The sequence below is a fragment of the Syngnathus scovelli genome, chromosome 9 (genome assembly GCF_024217435.2).
Source record: "Syngnathus scovelli strain Florida chromosome 9, RoL_Ssco_1.2, whole genome shotgun sequence".
Taxonomy (NCBI): Eukaryota; Metazoa; Chordata; class Actinopteri; order Syngnathiformes; family Syngnathidae; genus Syngnathus; species Syngnathus scovelli.
Window position 1 is genome coordinate 7,201,359 of NC_090855.1, and position 16,144 is coordinate 7,217,502.

Sequence of the window (16,144 nt, forward strand, 5' to 3'; positions counted from 1 at the left end):
CGGATGAAAAGTAGTAATGGTAGTTCATGTAAATAATGGGTGGGCAGCATCTGACCATTTGATCCATCCCACCTTGTAATTTTGAAAGGGATTAAAAATAAGGGGAAAAAGTATGACCAGAAAATATTTTTCTGTGATAAAAAAAAAAAAAGATAAATAAACATCTCTGAGCCAGACTTGAGGTCTGTGAATACAAAAATCATGGTAAGTGATGGAATATCACGTTTTTCAAAGTGGTATCTCCTTTGCAAATGTTAGCAGCATATGCTGTCGTCAGCGTTTGTTAAAGGTTGCAAAGATGTTCGTCAAACGTTCGTGAAAAGTTTTAATGGCCGTGTTTTTCTTATTACCATCAAATTTTGAACATGATCAAAGTTTCATTACGACAAGAAAAACTGTTAGCATAACAGACATGAAAATGAGCTCATGTTTCACCAGCTATTGCTGAGCTTCATTGAATAAGATCACCAATAAGCTCTTAAGAAGTTTCTCTGCATCTGTACAGTTGTTTCATTGTCACGGAGGAAGATCGATGGATCACATAGTTGTATCATTCTCTTTTGCTCGATTTGATCAAAAAACAATCCTCATCAAATCCAAATATTATAATTTTAGGATGTCCCTCCAATATAGGTGCTTCACAAGGTGGCCTCTAGACTCTGTGTCACAGTTGTAGCATTGGGTTGTCAGTTTTTTGTTGTGCACTACACAATAAAAAATAACATTTTTGAAAACAAAAACTACACTATCTCTAAAATAAACAATTTGATCTATTGTCATTTGTTTTAATATTAACTGGGCATTGCTTTTCATCTCTAAATTGTAAAAACTAGTCAATATATCATTCCAGTGTATTAAAGTGATGTTTTCCTGATTTTGTGGTGCTTAACAAAGCCACACAGCTCCCTGAGCATTCACCTGTTTTGCCTAATTTGCAAGCCGGCTATCTTTCAAGTATTCGAATCTCCCCTCGCCTACAAAAATAGAGTGAGACCACATTCAACTCATCCTTGGTTCTATAGTCTCTTGTCTGGAGGCGAGGCTCTACACTGAACAGCTGGTAATGTTACCTGTAAATGAATACTGAAGTGGTGATCTCTTATGAAATTGTCAATATTCATATTCATGATCATAATAATAATACCCACAACCTAGAGGACAAGCAGTTAAGAAAATATTGGATGCATGGGATCATAATGAGTGATTTCCTATTCTGTAAATGTATGAATGTGAATATGAGGTGTCTCAATATATGCACTTTTATTGACTGAAGACCACTCCTAGGTGTACCAGGATAAGCTCCAGCTCACTTTGACCTTCTACATAAGTGGTATAGAAAATTGATGTGTCATTAGAATAATACTCTGTCCATCCATTTACTATACTTCGTAAATTGTTCAGGGTCGCGGGGTGCTGAAAAAAACTTAGATAAAACTAAAGTTAAATTAAAATACATACATTGCTACCGTATTACCAAGACAACCAGATTATTTTGTCTTCCTCCTTGTATTTGGCCCTTCAAATAAACAAATCAGGTCAAAACGGCACCAAAGAGGTTAAACATATTTGAAAGAACAGTAAGGACATCTCCGAATACACTCGCACCTACACTCACCAAAATATGGAACACATTTTAAAACAAAGCACAGAATAATTTGTTAAAAATAGCAGCAACAACAGATTTTAAAATGTGTTGCAGTCGCATCATGCAAAACCCTCCAAAGTAGATCATAGCAACTTGTACAAAGTTTTCCACGAGGCTGGAGGGCTGTCCTCTAGCTTGTCAACAAACAGATACATTCACAAGATTTTTGAAATTAGGCTTTAGGTAGAGATCAGAAAAGTCTTCTCTGGAATTAGTTCAAGCACCTTCCATAGAATGTGAAGGTTCATCTCTACTGCAGACCCTTTTCCTCTCCAGGGTTTCAGACTCCTCTCAACTAGCCAAACAGATTGTTCTCCCACCATCGGTGAATGCTGGTCCCTCTGTATTCACTAGTTTCTATAAAAGTATAGCTTTTGAGTTGCACAACAATCCATCCCCCATCTCCACCAGTCCCGGTGTGTATGTTTGCTGCTGGCCACGTCGCTCTACACTAAGTTTGGAGGTCCTCTTAGATACCTTTCAACAATGGATCCTAAAAGTAGCTGTTGTGCTGACCAGGTGGACAAGGCTCGAGTCAGAGCCACATCTTCTCTGGGTAAGAACAAAACGGACTGTGAAACACAATCCAAATCATTTCATGAAAATAATAATATATCATTAAAATTATTTTGCTTGGTATAGTATGCGCTAAAAGACCTAATGGATCTGATAAAACAAAAATGATAAAAATAAAACCAATAATAATAATGGATTTTATTTATAATGCACTTTACATTTGAAGGCAAATCTCAGAGTGCGAGAGTGCTATAATGGGTCCAAACAAGTCACTGCTACGCCAAAGAAGCCATAAGGTTATTTAAGGCAAGGCAAGGAAATGCAGCCTTATTTATATGGCATATTTCACATAGAAGGCAACTCAATTTGTCTAACACAAGCAAAGACCGACATTCCTATAATAACGTATGGTGACAAAATTAAAACATGATAAAAAAAATAAAATAAAAGAAACCATTTCGTGTTAACAAAGCAAAATCCGTTGTGCAATGGTGCTTTCAGTAAAAGTGGCTGCAATCGATCTACGGCTCCAACTGTGTTTGGAAGCCCCATGTTTCATTTTGCCTTGTTAGTGATGTCTGTGTAGCCGTTCTATTTGTAGTTTTCACTACCAAAAGATTTTGTGTGAATGCATGGTTAGAGCTGTGCATAACTTTAAGCACGTCCTCGCCTGATTTATATTGAGAATTTGCATATTTTGAGTGATAATGTTCGTGCACATGCTTTACGGACACTTCTGTGCATATCCATGCTTGATAAATGAGGCCCCTGTTGGGAAGATTGAAAAATGCCCCATCATGGAAAAACATGGTGGTTTCATCCACAGTCTCCATTTTCTTCTGCCCCTTTCCTCTCTTTTTATTTTCCACCAACATAGAAAGCTAGAGCTGATAGTCAGGCAAAGTCCACAAAATGAAAATCAAAGTGCTAACCAGCAAGAAGCTTATCTAAGAAAATAAACCATCCCGCAAATAAATAAATACATTTGTGCTTTAGGATACTAATATTCTTCTTTTGTTTTCTTCTAAAACATGTGGTTATTTTTATTTATTTATTCGTAAGGAATTGTAGGCATCGACTTGAAAAATGTACGGTTGAGTATCTCTGTTGTTTTCCACATGCTTGATAGCACACTGCAATTTGCATTTTATAATTACTTCTTTTCTGTGACATTAGAAGCAAAAATAGCATCTCCTCATTTCAGTGCTGGGGATGAACCTTGCACGGTCTTATAGACTGATGGCAAATGGTAAGTGGAGTGTATACGGAGAGCGATTTATCTACACAATATGGTCGACAAAGCAATTTACAAAGCTTCACATTTAGCCATTCATGTGCTCATCCATTCATACCATGTGGACCATGATTATTAAACGTTTTTGTTTTTTAAGGTATAGATACATTCATGCTAGAGCTGGGCACGTAATCAAAATGTAATTGAGATGTCGATCTTGGCTTTTCTTGATAATGGAAAACATCAATTAACGTGCAAAATGGCATGGTGCATTTGTAACTTCCCAACATTGTGAAAGTAATCTGAATATACCATGTTGCTTGTGTAGCAAGCATTAAGCTTAAGTGATTTCTTGTATAAACACACAACAAAAATACTAAAACATATTGGATATTTATACACAAGATGTGATTTGTTTTTAAAACCTTGCTGACACTAATGCAAACTGAAAGTAAATTCCCATTGACATACTAACGATAACAACTTATATTATATTCCTACATGCAGAGCTCTCTCGTTTTTCGCGGGAGATGCATTTCAGAACCCCCTGAGAAAAAAGAAAAACTACAAAGTAGAAACAGTATATCCATTATTTAGAAATTTAAACACCACTGTGTTGAAATTTCCAACACGTAGTGTTTCTTATCGGCTGCTTGAGTGCATGGATGTATTGTCAGTTAACTAGAAGTATAAGCAAGAATGTGCATACAACAAAAAAGCATAACCCCAGCCCCTATTCTTAAATCTATCATCATGAGACTCATTATCCACTAATTTACATGCATCATTGACTTTAAATGAATTGTTATCTCCATGCTGTCTGTCAGATTTCCATGATTACCATGATTATCCCCTTCCTCCCTCTCCTCATCCATTTCCTGCTCCACTCCTGTCCTGCCCTCTACTGTCTCCCTCCTTCAGCTCCTCCTCTGCTTACTACTCCCACTCCTCCTCCTCCCCCTCTTCCTCGCCTTGCTGCTTTTTCCAATCGTCTTGCCTACTGCTGAGGCTGATGCAGACTAACCTGGCTGCTGAGACCACTGGACGGCTGTGTGTGAGGAAACCATCTTATCTGCCTACCATGCATGCAACATGCATGCACACACAGAGCATGTATATGGATGCACACATGTAAAATGGTGCTTGTGAGTGTGTCTTGAAAGAACAAGTAGAATGCCCTGAACAAAATTGGTGATGACACACAACTCACATGACATGTGTCATGACAGGCAATCTGGGAACAAGTTTTCTTATTGTAGTTCAAGGAATCCTGCTGTTGCACTGTTTTTACCCACTACTACCACTAGTTCTACTTTCTTCCCTTTTCTGGTAAAGTCAAATATTGTAAACCTTTCAAAAGGTATAAAATACAATTTTATTTTCTGTAAACAATTCCTCTCAAGTTAACTATAAATCACACATTCTTCATTGAAAACAATTAATTTGTGAGTACATTGTCGAAGCGAGATAGCTATAGCCAGTGAGAGCTGGTCCCTTCACTTAGAAGCTTACCAGTGGTTCTTTGTATAAAAAAACATTACTGCTAAAACCCCCTCAAGACTCGCATTTGAATGTGCAAGGCCATTTGAAAAAGATGGAAAATGATGACATTTACATGAGGAAAGTGACTCTCAGTCTGTTGGTTTGTGCCAGAGGCTGCTGCTCATGTTACACGTTTTCTACTGTTAGCATTTCAGTGCTGTTTGTCACTTGCATGAATTTGTGAATCTCTAAAATCTGCAGCATTAATTTGATATTTTGTGTTTCCAATTCCCACATGCCAACAAATGCCACATAACCTGAAGAAGCATTAATAGCTGTAGCTTCATCAATCACGAATTGCCTTTGTAGTTAATGATTATGCCATGATTTGGCTCAGAGGATGTTGGTCCATACAACCAGTATGCCTCACAATAAATGAAGGTCCATTGTAGAGAAAACAAAAACATTTTCTGATTAATGATATTTCTGCATCTTAAGTTCACGTAACACGCTAAGACTGGTACCCCATCAGTAAATACGTATATAGATATTATTTATTACCTTTTATTTATTTGCGTGATGCCTGCATGCAAACTTCTTGCACCTTTTTTCCTTTTCAATTTCCACTAACTGCCTCACGTTACAACATTGCCATTCTCCATAGTGCAAACGGGTCCTTCCTCAGAGCAGTGGCACAGCTGCTGATTGTTGAGCATCATAAAAACTCTGTAATCCAATGACCCTAAGCTGCCGCTATCAATCCAACATACCACCAGCAGGCAGATTTGATGGCAATGTGTCCCTCGAGCCTGAGCAGAGTGGGCCCAGTGCACTACAAAGCCTGAAGCCTGCATAGCTTTTACCGGTAAACCACTGCAGTGCCATTTAATTTTACAGATGGTGGGGTGGGAGTAAATGAATAGCTACCAAAGCCTGTCTGCAGTGTGGTTCGGGTTATCAGAAGTGTTTATTACCACACATGATGCATTTGTGTATGTCTATATGTATATGTACATGTATATGTAATGTGTGTGTATGTGCGCGCGTGCGTGTGTATTTATATACTATATATATATATATATATATATATATATATATATATATATATATATATATATATATATATATATATATATATACATACATACATACACACATATATATACACACATATATATACACACTATATAGTATATACACACATTCATTATTAAGACCACTAGAAGACTGAGAATACGGTGCTTACACAACTTTTTGTGCATTTTCTTTACTCTATAGTATTTGATTTTTTTTTTTCGACCATGGTAGGATTTATGCATCCGTCCCTCATTTTTATACTGCTTGTCCTCATTATGGAGTCTATACCGGCTAGCTTCAGGCAAGAAGTAGGGAACACCCTGCATTGCCACCAGTCAATCTAGGACACGTAGTGATAATCACACCTCGGGACAATTGATACAGAATGATATGAATTTTATATAATTAAATGTATTCATATTTATGTGACCTACCATGCATGTTTTAGGAATATGGGCGGAAGCCAGAGTACTTGGAGAAAACCCAACCACATAGAGCTGTTCTAATGGAGACGTACAGACAGATCTCTCGACTGCTATGCAGATGCTTGAGTCACTAATCCTATTCTACAGCGCTGCCATTGTAGGATTTAAAATATTATACTGTAGCCCTTATACATCATTGTAATGACTTCCCATGCATTTTCCCCCCTCAGGAACCTTTGTCAGTAAGAACATTCCTACAGACATATTGGAGAATCAGGCCAATGGATCTAATTACTGAGCTCATTAACCCTGAATGTTTGACTATTATAATGGGGTGCTTTTACCAAAATACATTTCAATTGAGGCACAAACAGCATACAGAGAAAGATAAAAATCTCAATGATCTTGACTCGGGCAGAGGCATTATGTTCATACTAGTCTACTGTCCAGAGCAAACTTTCTTTCTTGTGTATATCAAATCAGCTGATTTATTCCTCAAAATATCACTTAAGTTTGAATCAAGATGGCAGGAGGAGTGTTATATCTGAAGAACTGACTATATTTTAGAATAATTAAGAAACAATACAGTCCAGACAAAATAAATTTGAATATATTGTGCTTCTGTAGTGCACAGGCATCACAGTTACTTACAATCTGCACATTATGTGTTTGTTTATTCGAATTTTTAACAGTTCCCAAACAGTTCCTAAATACAGCCTCAAGTGTAAAAACAAAGTATTGAAACTAAAAGCCCATGTGTGTATGTGACGCTTGGATACATGCAGGATCTGTTAGCTAAAACTGTGCGTTGAACAGAAATATATGCAAATCTGCTTATTGTGAAGCAATGACTGGGTAATTTAGTCATATCCCCTATACACACTTACTGGTCTTTTCACTTATTCAGGCAGCACTTCTTCATCAAGTTATCAATTTACATTTGTCAATTAGTGTATAAGTTGTGGCTGATGACATCACCAAACAAAAATTCCTCCCTACACCCACATGAACAACTTAAATCAAACAGTCAGTCCAGTTAATATTGATTAAAATTGTTCGCTACCGCTAATCTGCACAAAAACTGCAGGTCTGCTTTGGGTTTGACATGACAGTGCTTCTGCAGCCACTTCAAAAGTGATTCTCTTGTCTTGACACTTTGGCTCGCCAAGCTTCCGAACCTTTGGCTGAGAAACGTGTTCTGGGGGTTTGTATTATGTAAAATAACCTCCATGTTGAAATGGTAGGGACTGAAGTGTAGACTGGCTCGCTTACAGACACATTTTCAGAAATAGGCAGATAATAAAGGATTTACTCAGTGGTTTAATTTCACACTTGATGGTTGGGCAGGGACTCCAGACATCTATTTGTATGCGAGTAATAAAAATTCAAATTTCCATAATATATCCCCCTCTAAGTAGTCACGGTGTGAACACAGAGTGAACTGCCCTTGCCTCGACCTATTGCTTGGCTATGAGCTCTACCAATGCACCTTGTGTGAAAACTGGTGATGAAGGTTTTCACGTCCAGGAACAGTGCTCAGGATGCGCTTTTTTTTTTACTTTCATGTATCTAAATGATGTCCCCCCCCCCCCCAAAAAAAAAACTATATATCCCAGATGGTCATTATGGGATGTTGGCTTTCAAATTTTAAGATGGAAAGAAATTTAATTAAATCTTTATGGGATGAAGATGTAACGAAACAAAACGTGGAAAAAGTGAAACACTATGAAAAGTTTCCAGATAAACTCTGTTAATCGACTTTGCCCGTCTTCACGAGAAAGTCATCTATGAAAATTAAAAAGTGTTTCAATGCAGTGATTTTCTGTTCTGTCAGGGGGCACTGCCCTGTTATGCACTCGTTTGCTATTAATTGACTGTTCCAACAGTCACCGACTTCATAAAATATATTTTCAGTTTTGAAATGATAAAACAAGAATACTTAAAACAAGACATGAAACAAGATTCAGTTCATCTGTAATTTTGCTGTCCAAATCAAATCCAATCACATTTGGGAGAAACATGGGGGATCAACAAACAACACTTTCAAGTCAATACCATAGAGTCATCCCAAGACATCCTCATTCTCATCCTGAATAGTACTGAATTCTACTGTAAAATTTGACTATCATAGCAGTAAAATCGGCAAGAGTCTGAAATCCACTCTGTTCTACTGTCTCCCCCTCTATCCTCGACTTTAGAGGTCCTTCTACAGTGTCATGGTGGACGAACTGAGGGTGTCACTGAAGTGCCAGCGCAGGCTCAAACACAAGCCTCAAGCAGCCGTCATGGCGAAAACGGAGGAGGTTATCAACATGCACACCTTCAACGACCGCAGACTGCCAGGGAAAGAGACCATGGCATGAAATGGGAATCACTTTCCCACCCTCACCACCGCAGTGAGGAGGCTTGTAGAGACACTTGGGAGAAACGTGGGGGAAACTGGTGAAAGGGAGGGTGTACAATTTGGGTTATTTTGACATTGAGCAGAGGTGCTTGAGAGCGCATTGACAAAGAGTCATTCTTATTCAAGATAAACTTGGTTTCAATAATATTTCCTGTGGAAATAACTTGAACCGAAGAGAATTTTCAGCAAGTTACCTCATTATTCTTACCACAATAAGGCGCAAAGTACAGGCAGTGACGTTTTTAAGCATGAAAATGGGGGGTTGCGAAAGGTTGAGGTTGGAATATTGTATTATTATATTATTATTATTATTCCATTATGTCAATAATGGTGGAATGGACCTTATCAACAACACCATCTTAAGTTACTTGAGCATCTTAATCACAGATTGCTTTGCTATGACCATACCCAAATTACATATAGGAGACAGAAACGTGGAAACAAACAATGATTTGTCTGTTTTTAAACATGGATAAAATAATCAAGCAAGCTCTCAACTCAAGTTACCCTCAAGCCTCAAAGACTGCAATGAGTGCAGACGATTTCTAAATTGTACAGGAAAGTACTGCACTTCTTTGTCACATACTATATGATCAATTGAAAAAAATAAGATATCATCCATCGGGCAATAAGTGATATTAATTTATTTGTCTTTCAGAGTACTAACACTTTTAGTCTTTAAATGTAGTGTATGGGATGGATGCAGAAATATAACCAAAGAATGCATGGTTTAGGGCCAATAGAGCAAGCTGTTGAGTTCCATGTATTGTATCAGCCTGTAGTCGTAATTAGGCATTAATGAGGTGCGTACACCATTACTTTCAATTTAGAGGAATTTTAGGATGTGATCGGCACACCTCCATGAATTCAAAACAATCACATGCTAATAAACTGTATTTATTCAAGTATTTATTGTTTTATTTATGAAATCCATTGTTTATACAGTTTTCACTGCAGCAGTAAATTGAAAATTATGTCTCTATGTATTCTACAGTTTCCTACAATACGCTCTGTGTGATGTCTCTTGTGGCTTTTTTTCAGTTCTTTTACAAAACGTCTGATATTTATGTGCATTCACAATTTCTAAGAAAAAATGTTTTGTACAAAGAGAACCAACATTTTGTATTGGTTTTTACCACTATGAACTCCACCATCAAGCGTGTTATTCATGGTGGTATGACAGGGGCGTAGCCATCATTGCAGAGGTTATGGAGACAAATTTTCATGAGTCAATCTATGTTTCCTGGTGGCCATGGCAGTTTCAGGTCATCGTGAACAAGATGGGGATAGTCGTGAAACAAAACAAACAAGCTAAAAGTGGGACTCCTGTAACCACTAGGAACTTCGTGTAAATGTATCTTAAGCCAACTTTGTTGAGCAAATGATCATCCTCTCGAGTTCAACTACATATTGGTCAAAGAACTACATAACCCAACTGGTTAACGTAAAACACAATGACAGTAAAGCCTAAATTGCCAAATAATTAAGGGGTGTATTGGTCAATGTCATATAAAAAAAAATACCCAAAATACCATCTCAGCTGTTTTATTCTAAACCATTTAATTCACCAAAATGTCTGCCGTGAAAACATTCTTTTATAATGCTTAATGTTAAATGTGTGTGTGCGCACGTGTATCCGCCGTGCCATAGCTGGGCATGCGCATGCTGCACCGACCGAATGATCTCCCATCAGAAGTGCTCTGGTGCTGGCACTTCACAGGAGGGTTTTCAAGTTCCTCTGCTCCTTTGCTACCCTTGCCATGACTACCGCTGTGTTTGACTAGTGAGTGCGGGCTAAACATGCTGCCTTCACGTGAACACGCACATGGTTTTTATTTCGACCAACCAATAGGACCACAAGCGTACCGTGGAGAGTAATCCATATGGATCATGGATCAATCCATTGCATCACTATACTGCCACTGTTGAAATTCAAACGCATTTGGCGGGTTGGCCCCGTCAACGCGACACTTGTTAATGTCAATCTCTGCTTTCAAGGGCAGCTCGTAAAAACATGTTAAAAAGGAAATGAATACTTGTATGCCTGTAACCACCCTTCACGCCCCAACTACGCCCCTGCAGTATGGAACTCCAGACTGGTAGTCGCAAAGCTATTCTAAGCACTGACCAGACATACGGGAGGAGTGTTCTCACATCGGTGTGCACCCAGAGTGACCCACTGATGTTTTGGAGAAATTAACTATTTTTTATCATAACAACCTATAAAGAAAAATATTTTTACCTCATGTGAGAAATGCTTATTTAGAACATAGTTGGAAACGAATACAGTGTATGTATTCACATAAAAGAAGAAAAACTTAAAAGATGCCTAATCATTTTCAGAGGTGTAAAATCCGGATCTGGAAAGTAAAACCCAGCCACAGTTTGGCTTGAGCCACAGGGCTTCTATTCAAACCAGTTGGTAAACAAGCTAGTTCCCCAGGAGCTTGTTTATTAAAGAAGCACCTGAGTCTTTACTTTCCGGACCTGGACCTTTAATTATTTGCAATCCTAATTCATGATGCTTAGGATTCAAAGTTGAGCAAACATGTGTAAATGGTTTTAAAAATGTATCAAAGAAAATGTGGATTTGTTGTGAAAACTAAATTCAGTGCACTGTTTACTCTTTGAAGTTGATGCACAAGTTCAAAGCAAATAAAGTACAATATTCACAAAACATACCTAGTTTGCTTTGTTTTTATCTGCATGTGTATGGATTCAACATGAGAAAAATATGATGAAATACTAATGCATGCACACTGTAATGAGACAAGCTGAGCAGTCATGCGGGTCATGCAACTGCATTGCCTAGTTTTATTTTTTTTGACAGAAGTACCCGATTTTTTCAAGTTATCAGTGACAGGGGCATCACTAGGTTTTATAGTCGCTAGGGGACAGACAGGATGTGAGCTGACATAGCGCACAAGCACAAAATTTCCCTAGCAGCCAACAAAGACGTAGAAATTGCTTCTCCGCATTTTTGGGCAGGTTTAACAAAGACAGTATAAATGTTTTACGCCACTACTGGAGTTGTAGTGTTAGGTTAGTTGTTTTAAAAGCAGTAAAAAAAAAAAAAAAACACAGAAAATATGTTTACAGCACTAACAAGAAAGTCAATCCATATATTTTTACAGTGCTAATGTATGCAAAAAGGTATGAAAAAAAAGTGTTTCTGAGACCATCAGCTATGGGGGATCGAATGGCAGAAAGCAATTCCAGACATTGGCAGATGGTGTACTAAGAACCTCATTGTCTGATCGCAACGCACATGCACAGAAAGGCGCACAAGTTCAAACCAAGCTTTGACTGAGCTGTCATAAACTTGGGATGATTCCCTATAGGGAGATGTTGAAGGACTACACACACTCCAAGAAATTCAGGATGGAGCCTTCTAACATGTGGTTGTACCCCTCCAGCAGACTCACTCATAGCAGCTGCAGCTATACTGAAGCTCTGCCAGGCCAGTGTTTTGGATCATCTTCTGCAGCTCATTTACAATGTACTGGAAATCAAGAAACTGCATCTTTGCAAGTGCTAAGAAACCTCCCTGAACTGTGCCCCAACCACCTCCTCCTCCTCAGAAACAGACTTTGACTGTTTAGCCATTACATTATCCGCTTTGATGCCATACATTTCACACTTTGGCATTTCATATACAATAACACAAGTAACTTCCGCACAGCAAGTAATCGTCTCATTTAGGTGTGTTGGTGAGATACAGTGGAAGGCACATGTGGTGTTATCTTTTGAAGGAAAAGCAAACATTCATTCAAAAGCTCCAAAAATGCAAAGAGAAAAAAAATCGTTCTGTTTATGCTGTCTCTACCTGGTCACAAAAAATGAGTCACTGTTCCCCAAACAGAAGTGACTGCAACAATTTGCCTGAGATACACTCACTCCGACCATGCATATGCTGTCACCTGTGAAATGTTTCCCTTGTTGCTACGTAGGTCAGAGCTTTTCCATGGCGACAGCTTTCACTTGCAATGACTATTTGACCAAACGATCACATTTAAAGTTTTTGCCACTATATGAAAATCATTCAGGTCAACGAATATTTTTACCATTTGTGCCTTTCAAACCAGCTATGGTGGAATGCTGGCTTCTTATGACTAGCTCTACCTGTCTGTGCTGTCTTTGTCACCTAAATCGAAACCTACAGGATAGTGAAGTGAGCTGCTGCAGCTGCCTCATTATTTTTCCTCGCTTGGTCTGTTTGCTCTACTTCTCAGTGGGTATACCACAAACAGAGGTACAGTAAAATAAGGGAACCACAAATTAGATAACTTTGTAGTCCCACAATTTGGAAAATCGCATTGTTTAAGCAGCCATAGTGGTTGCAGGAAACAAAAAAAAAAAGCAATAAGCAAGGAATTCACTGAAATGTAAGCTGGCTATTGTATGCGCTCAAGCATGTCAACGTTAACTCGCAGGAGCCTGCACACAGAGCAGAAAGGGAAAGGAGCTTCACGCAGTGGCTCACAAACTCTGTAAACAGTAGCTCGAGTTGGGCCATACAATCACCTCATTTTTTGGACTATAAGTCTCCCCAGAGTATATTTGAATTATGAACAAGAAAAATGCATTGTGAAGAAGATAAAAAAAAAAAAGCTTTTGTTAAGTAGCCTGTTTTTTGTATGACTGGGGACTTGATGTGAGCGTAAATTGTGACAATGACATCATCATAAATGTTTCTGTTTGTGTGTGTGTGTGTGGGGGGGGGGGGGGGTTGCAACAATCTACGTATGATAGCAATATAAAGTGTAATACCAACTTCAACAAAGCAAGATGAGTTTTTTTTTTTTATTATTTCCTGAAAAATTGTCATTTTGGAGTTATGAGGATTCTGCCCAAAAGTGACAATGGTGAGGTAGTACTTAATGACAAAAGAATACACTTGATCCAAAGTCCAGGAACAATGCAAGGCAGGCTACAAGATGAATCTCTGGGTGAAACAGGTAAGTTGATGGTGAGATGGGGTGGTGCTTTACTTCATCTCTATTTGTTTGTTTATTTATTCAGCATATGAACAGGAAACAGTAAATATTCCAAAAGGAAATAAAAGAAAAGAAAAAGTAGTTATGGTTCAGTTGGGTAAATGAGGGACTTGTGGTGTTATGAATAAATATAATAAGTTGGGCAAGGAATTCAACAGCAAGCATTCAAGACGTACTGGTGAGAAGAAGCGGAATCAAAATGAGGGAAACACTCAAAGGAGTGCGATGGCTAAGCACGGTCGTAGCAGCTGAAGTACCACTTGTGGAAGCGGAGATTATCTGGTACCTGCACGTAGATCAGGCGAGATCTTAAACTGAGAAGTTGATTACAGATAGAGGTGCGTGAGACCGAGTTAAGTGCCCTCAAGAAAGCGGCCAACCCAGCTGGAAGCAAAAACGCAACCAGAAACATATAATGTGAAGAACAGGAAGGACGGCTGTCAAAATACAATAAAAACTGACCACGGTATACCGATTTTAGAGGTATACGTGTGTTTGTGTATCACAAAGCACAAATGAATGAACAGGATTTTCTCAAAGTCAAGTTTCAAGTCAAGTCAAGTTTATTTGTATAGCCCTAAAACACAAACAGTCTCAAAGGGCTTCACATAGCCAAAAATTGACAATTATTCTCAAAGCATCCCCTGATCTGTCATCGATAACAGCATATATAATTGGGTGTTATCCGCGTAGCATTGAAAACTAACATTATATTTACGTATTATGTCCCTAAGCGGAATCATATAAATATTAAATAAAATCGGTCCGAGTACCGATCCCTGCGGGACACCACACGTAACATTATAGAGCTCAGAGGACGTATTGCCATGGACCACTCGGTGAGTCCTGTCTAATAGATAGGAATAGAACCAGCTTAGTGCTGACCCTGAGATACCAACACAACTTTTAAGACGCCCTAATAAAATATCGAAGTCTACAATCTCTCAAACAATAAACGTTTGAGGAAACAAGTTACAGAAACATTTATTGACATTGAAGGGGCTCCTGACACAAACATACTAGCAAACTCGAGTCACTCAATTAAAGATAATGTGAAGCATGAATTCGCTGAATCCTCACCAGTCAGTAAAATAAAAGTAACCATCATTGACAGGCAAGATATCTCTCATAACTTTGATCATGCATTATGAATTCTGCATGTATTATTCACACACGTAGCTTGAGGATGTGGCCTTTTTCCTCTTTGGTTGATGACTTTCTAGAGGGGTTGCAGTCTTGTTTTCTCTCCACTATCTTGGCTGACCTGCTAAAATAAAATAATAATATCCAAACACCTAAAGGTCTCATATGCTCAATCTATGCAATAACTCTGCAGGGCTTAAGCTCAAATTCAGCACAGAGGGAAAACAGACAGGTGGGCAGCCTCATTGTCATAACATTTCATTTAAGATCAATGCTGTTCTTCAAACACAGGGAGCAACCACTGGATTGAGATGCTTAAAAAGTTGGACAGGGCAATCAATCATCGCTAATAAAATGAAATGATTTCTTTTATTATTTATTATTTTTGGTGGATCAAATTGTTCTTTCCTCAACCAAGGAAATTTTGTTGCATTTGTGTTGGGACACAATTTTTAATATGTTGGCTATATCTATCTTTTCCCCAGTACCGGTGGATCGCTGAGGGTCCATGCTGGGCCTGTGCAGGTGCATAGCTTATCTGGGGTTAGTGTCTGTCTCACTGTGCAGGGTCACTTCCCTCATCCATTTTCTGTGCGCATGTGTGTGTATACGTGTAATGTGATTTGACAAAACCAGGCTTATGTCTCCCAAAATGCTAATTTAGGTTTTGGTACCTGGGGAAAGAACAGACCTTAAGGAATAAAATGATGGATCTTTCATGTAAATCTGAGCAAAATTGATGGACTCATGATGATTTCAAATATGCTACCTAGATAGGTTTTCAAATGCAAATGTTGGTGAAAATCCATCCATGCATCAATCCATGCATCCATCCATTTTCTGAACCGCTTTTCCACTACACACACATACATTATTGCTGTTGTTGTATATGCAGTATATTGTATATGCAATAGTATACATATCACAGTACCTGCTCCATCTCCAGGCAAATCTCCTTGTTATTTCACACTAACTAATACCAATAGTACTTCATCAAGCTAATAGAGAATCTCTGGCCTTTCAGCCCCTTAACAAATACAAACACACTTCATGCCCATTTATATGCACCAACCACTCCTCAGGTTACTATCATCATAACATGTAGACCTTGTTCTTGGGAAATGTACTGTATGTGATTGAGTAAGAGCTCTTTACATCGTCACACACTTTACTGCCAGAGTAGTAATGTGTTTCAATCATGATCTTGAATAGCTTTCCCAC

At 38.4% G+C, this 16,144-nt stretch overlaps 1 protein-coding gene and 1 long non-coding RNA gene across 3 annotated transcripts in view; one reads left to right on the plus strand and one right to left on the minus strand.

Annotated features, from left to right (window-relative positions):
- The window catches only part of grik2 (glutamate receptor, ionotropic, kainate 2), a 92,809-nt gene extending 81,347 nt beyond the window's left edge, over positions 1–11,462 (plus strand). For both annotated transcript variants that reach the window (XM_049729899.1, XM_049729900.1), the window contains one exon: positions 8,578–11,462. In XM_049729899.1, coding sequence (XP_049585856.1) covers positions 8,578–8,825 — 248 coding nt within the window. In that variant the 3' untranslated portion in view covers positions 8,826–11,462. The remainder of the gene's footprint in view (positions 1–8,577) is intronic.
- LOC125974943 (uncharacterized) overlaps positions 1–16,144 on the minus strand; it is an 84,651-nt gene that overhangs the window by 40,977 nt on the left and 27,530 nt on the right. The gene's annotated exons all lie outside the window — the stretch shown is intronic.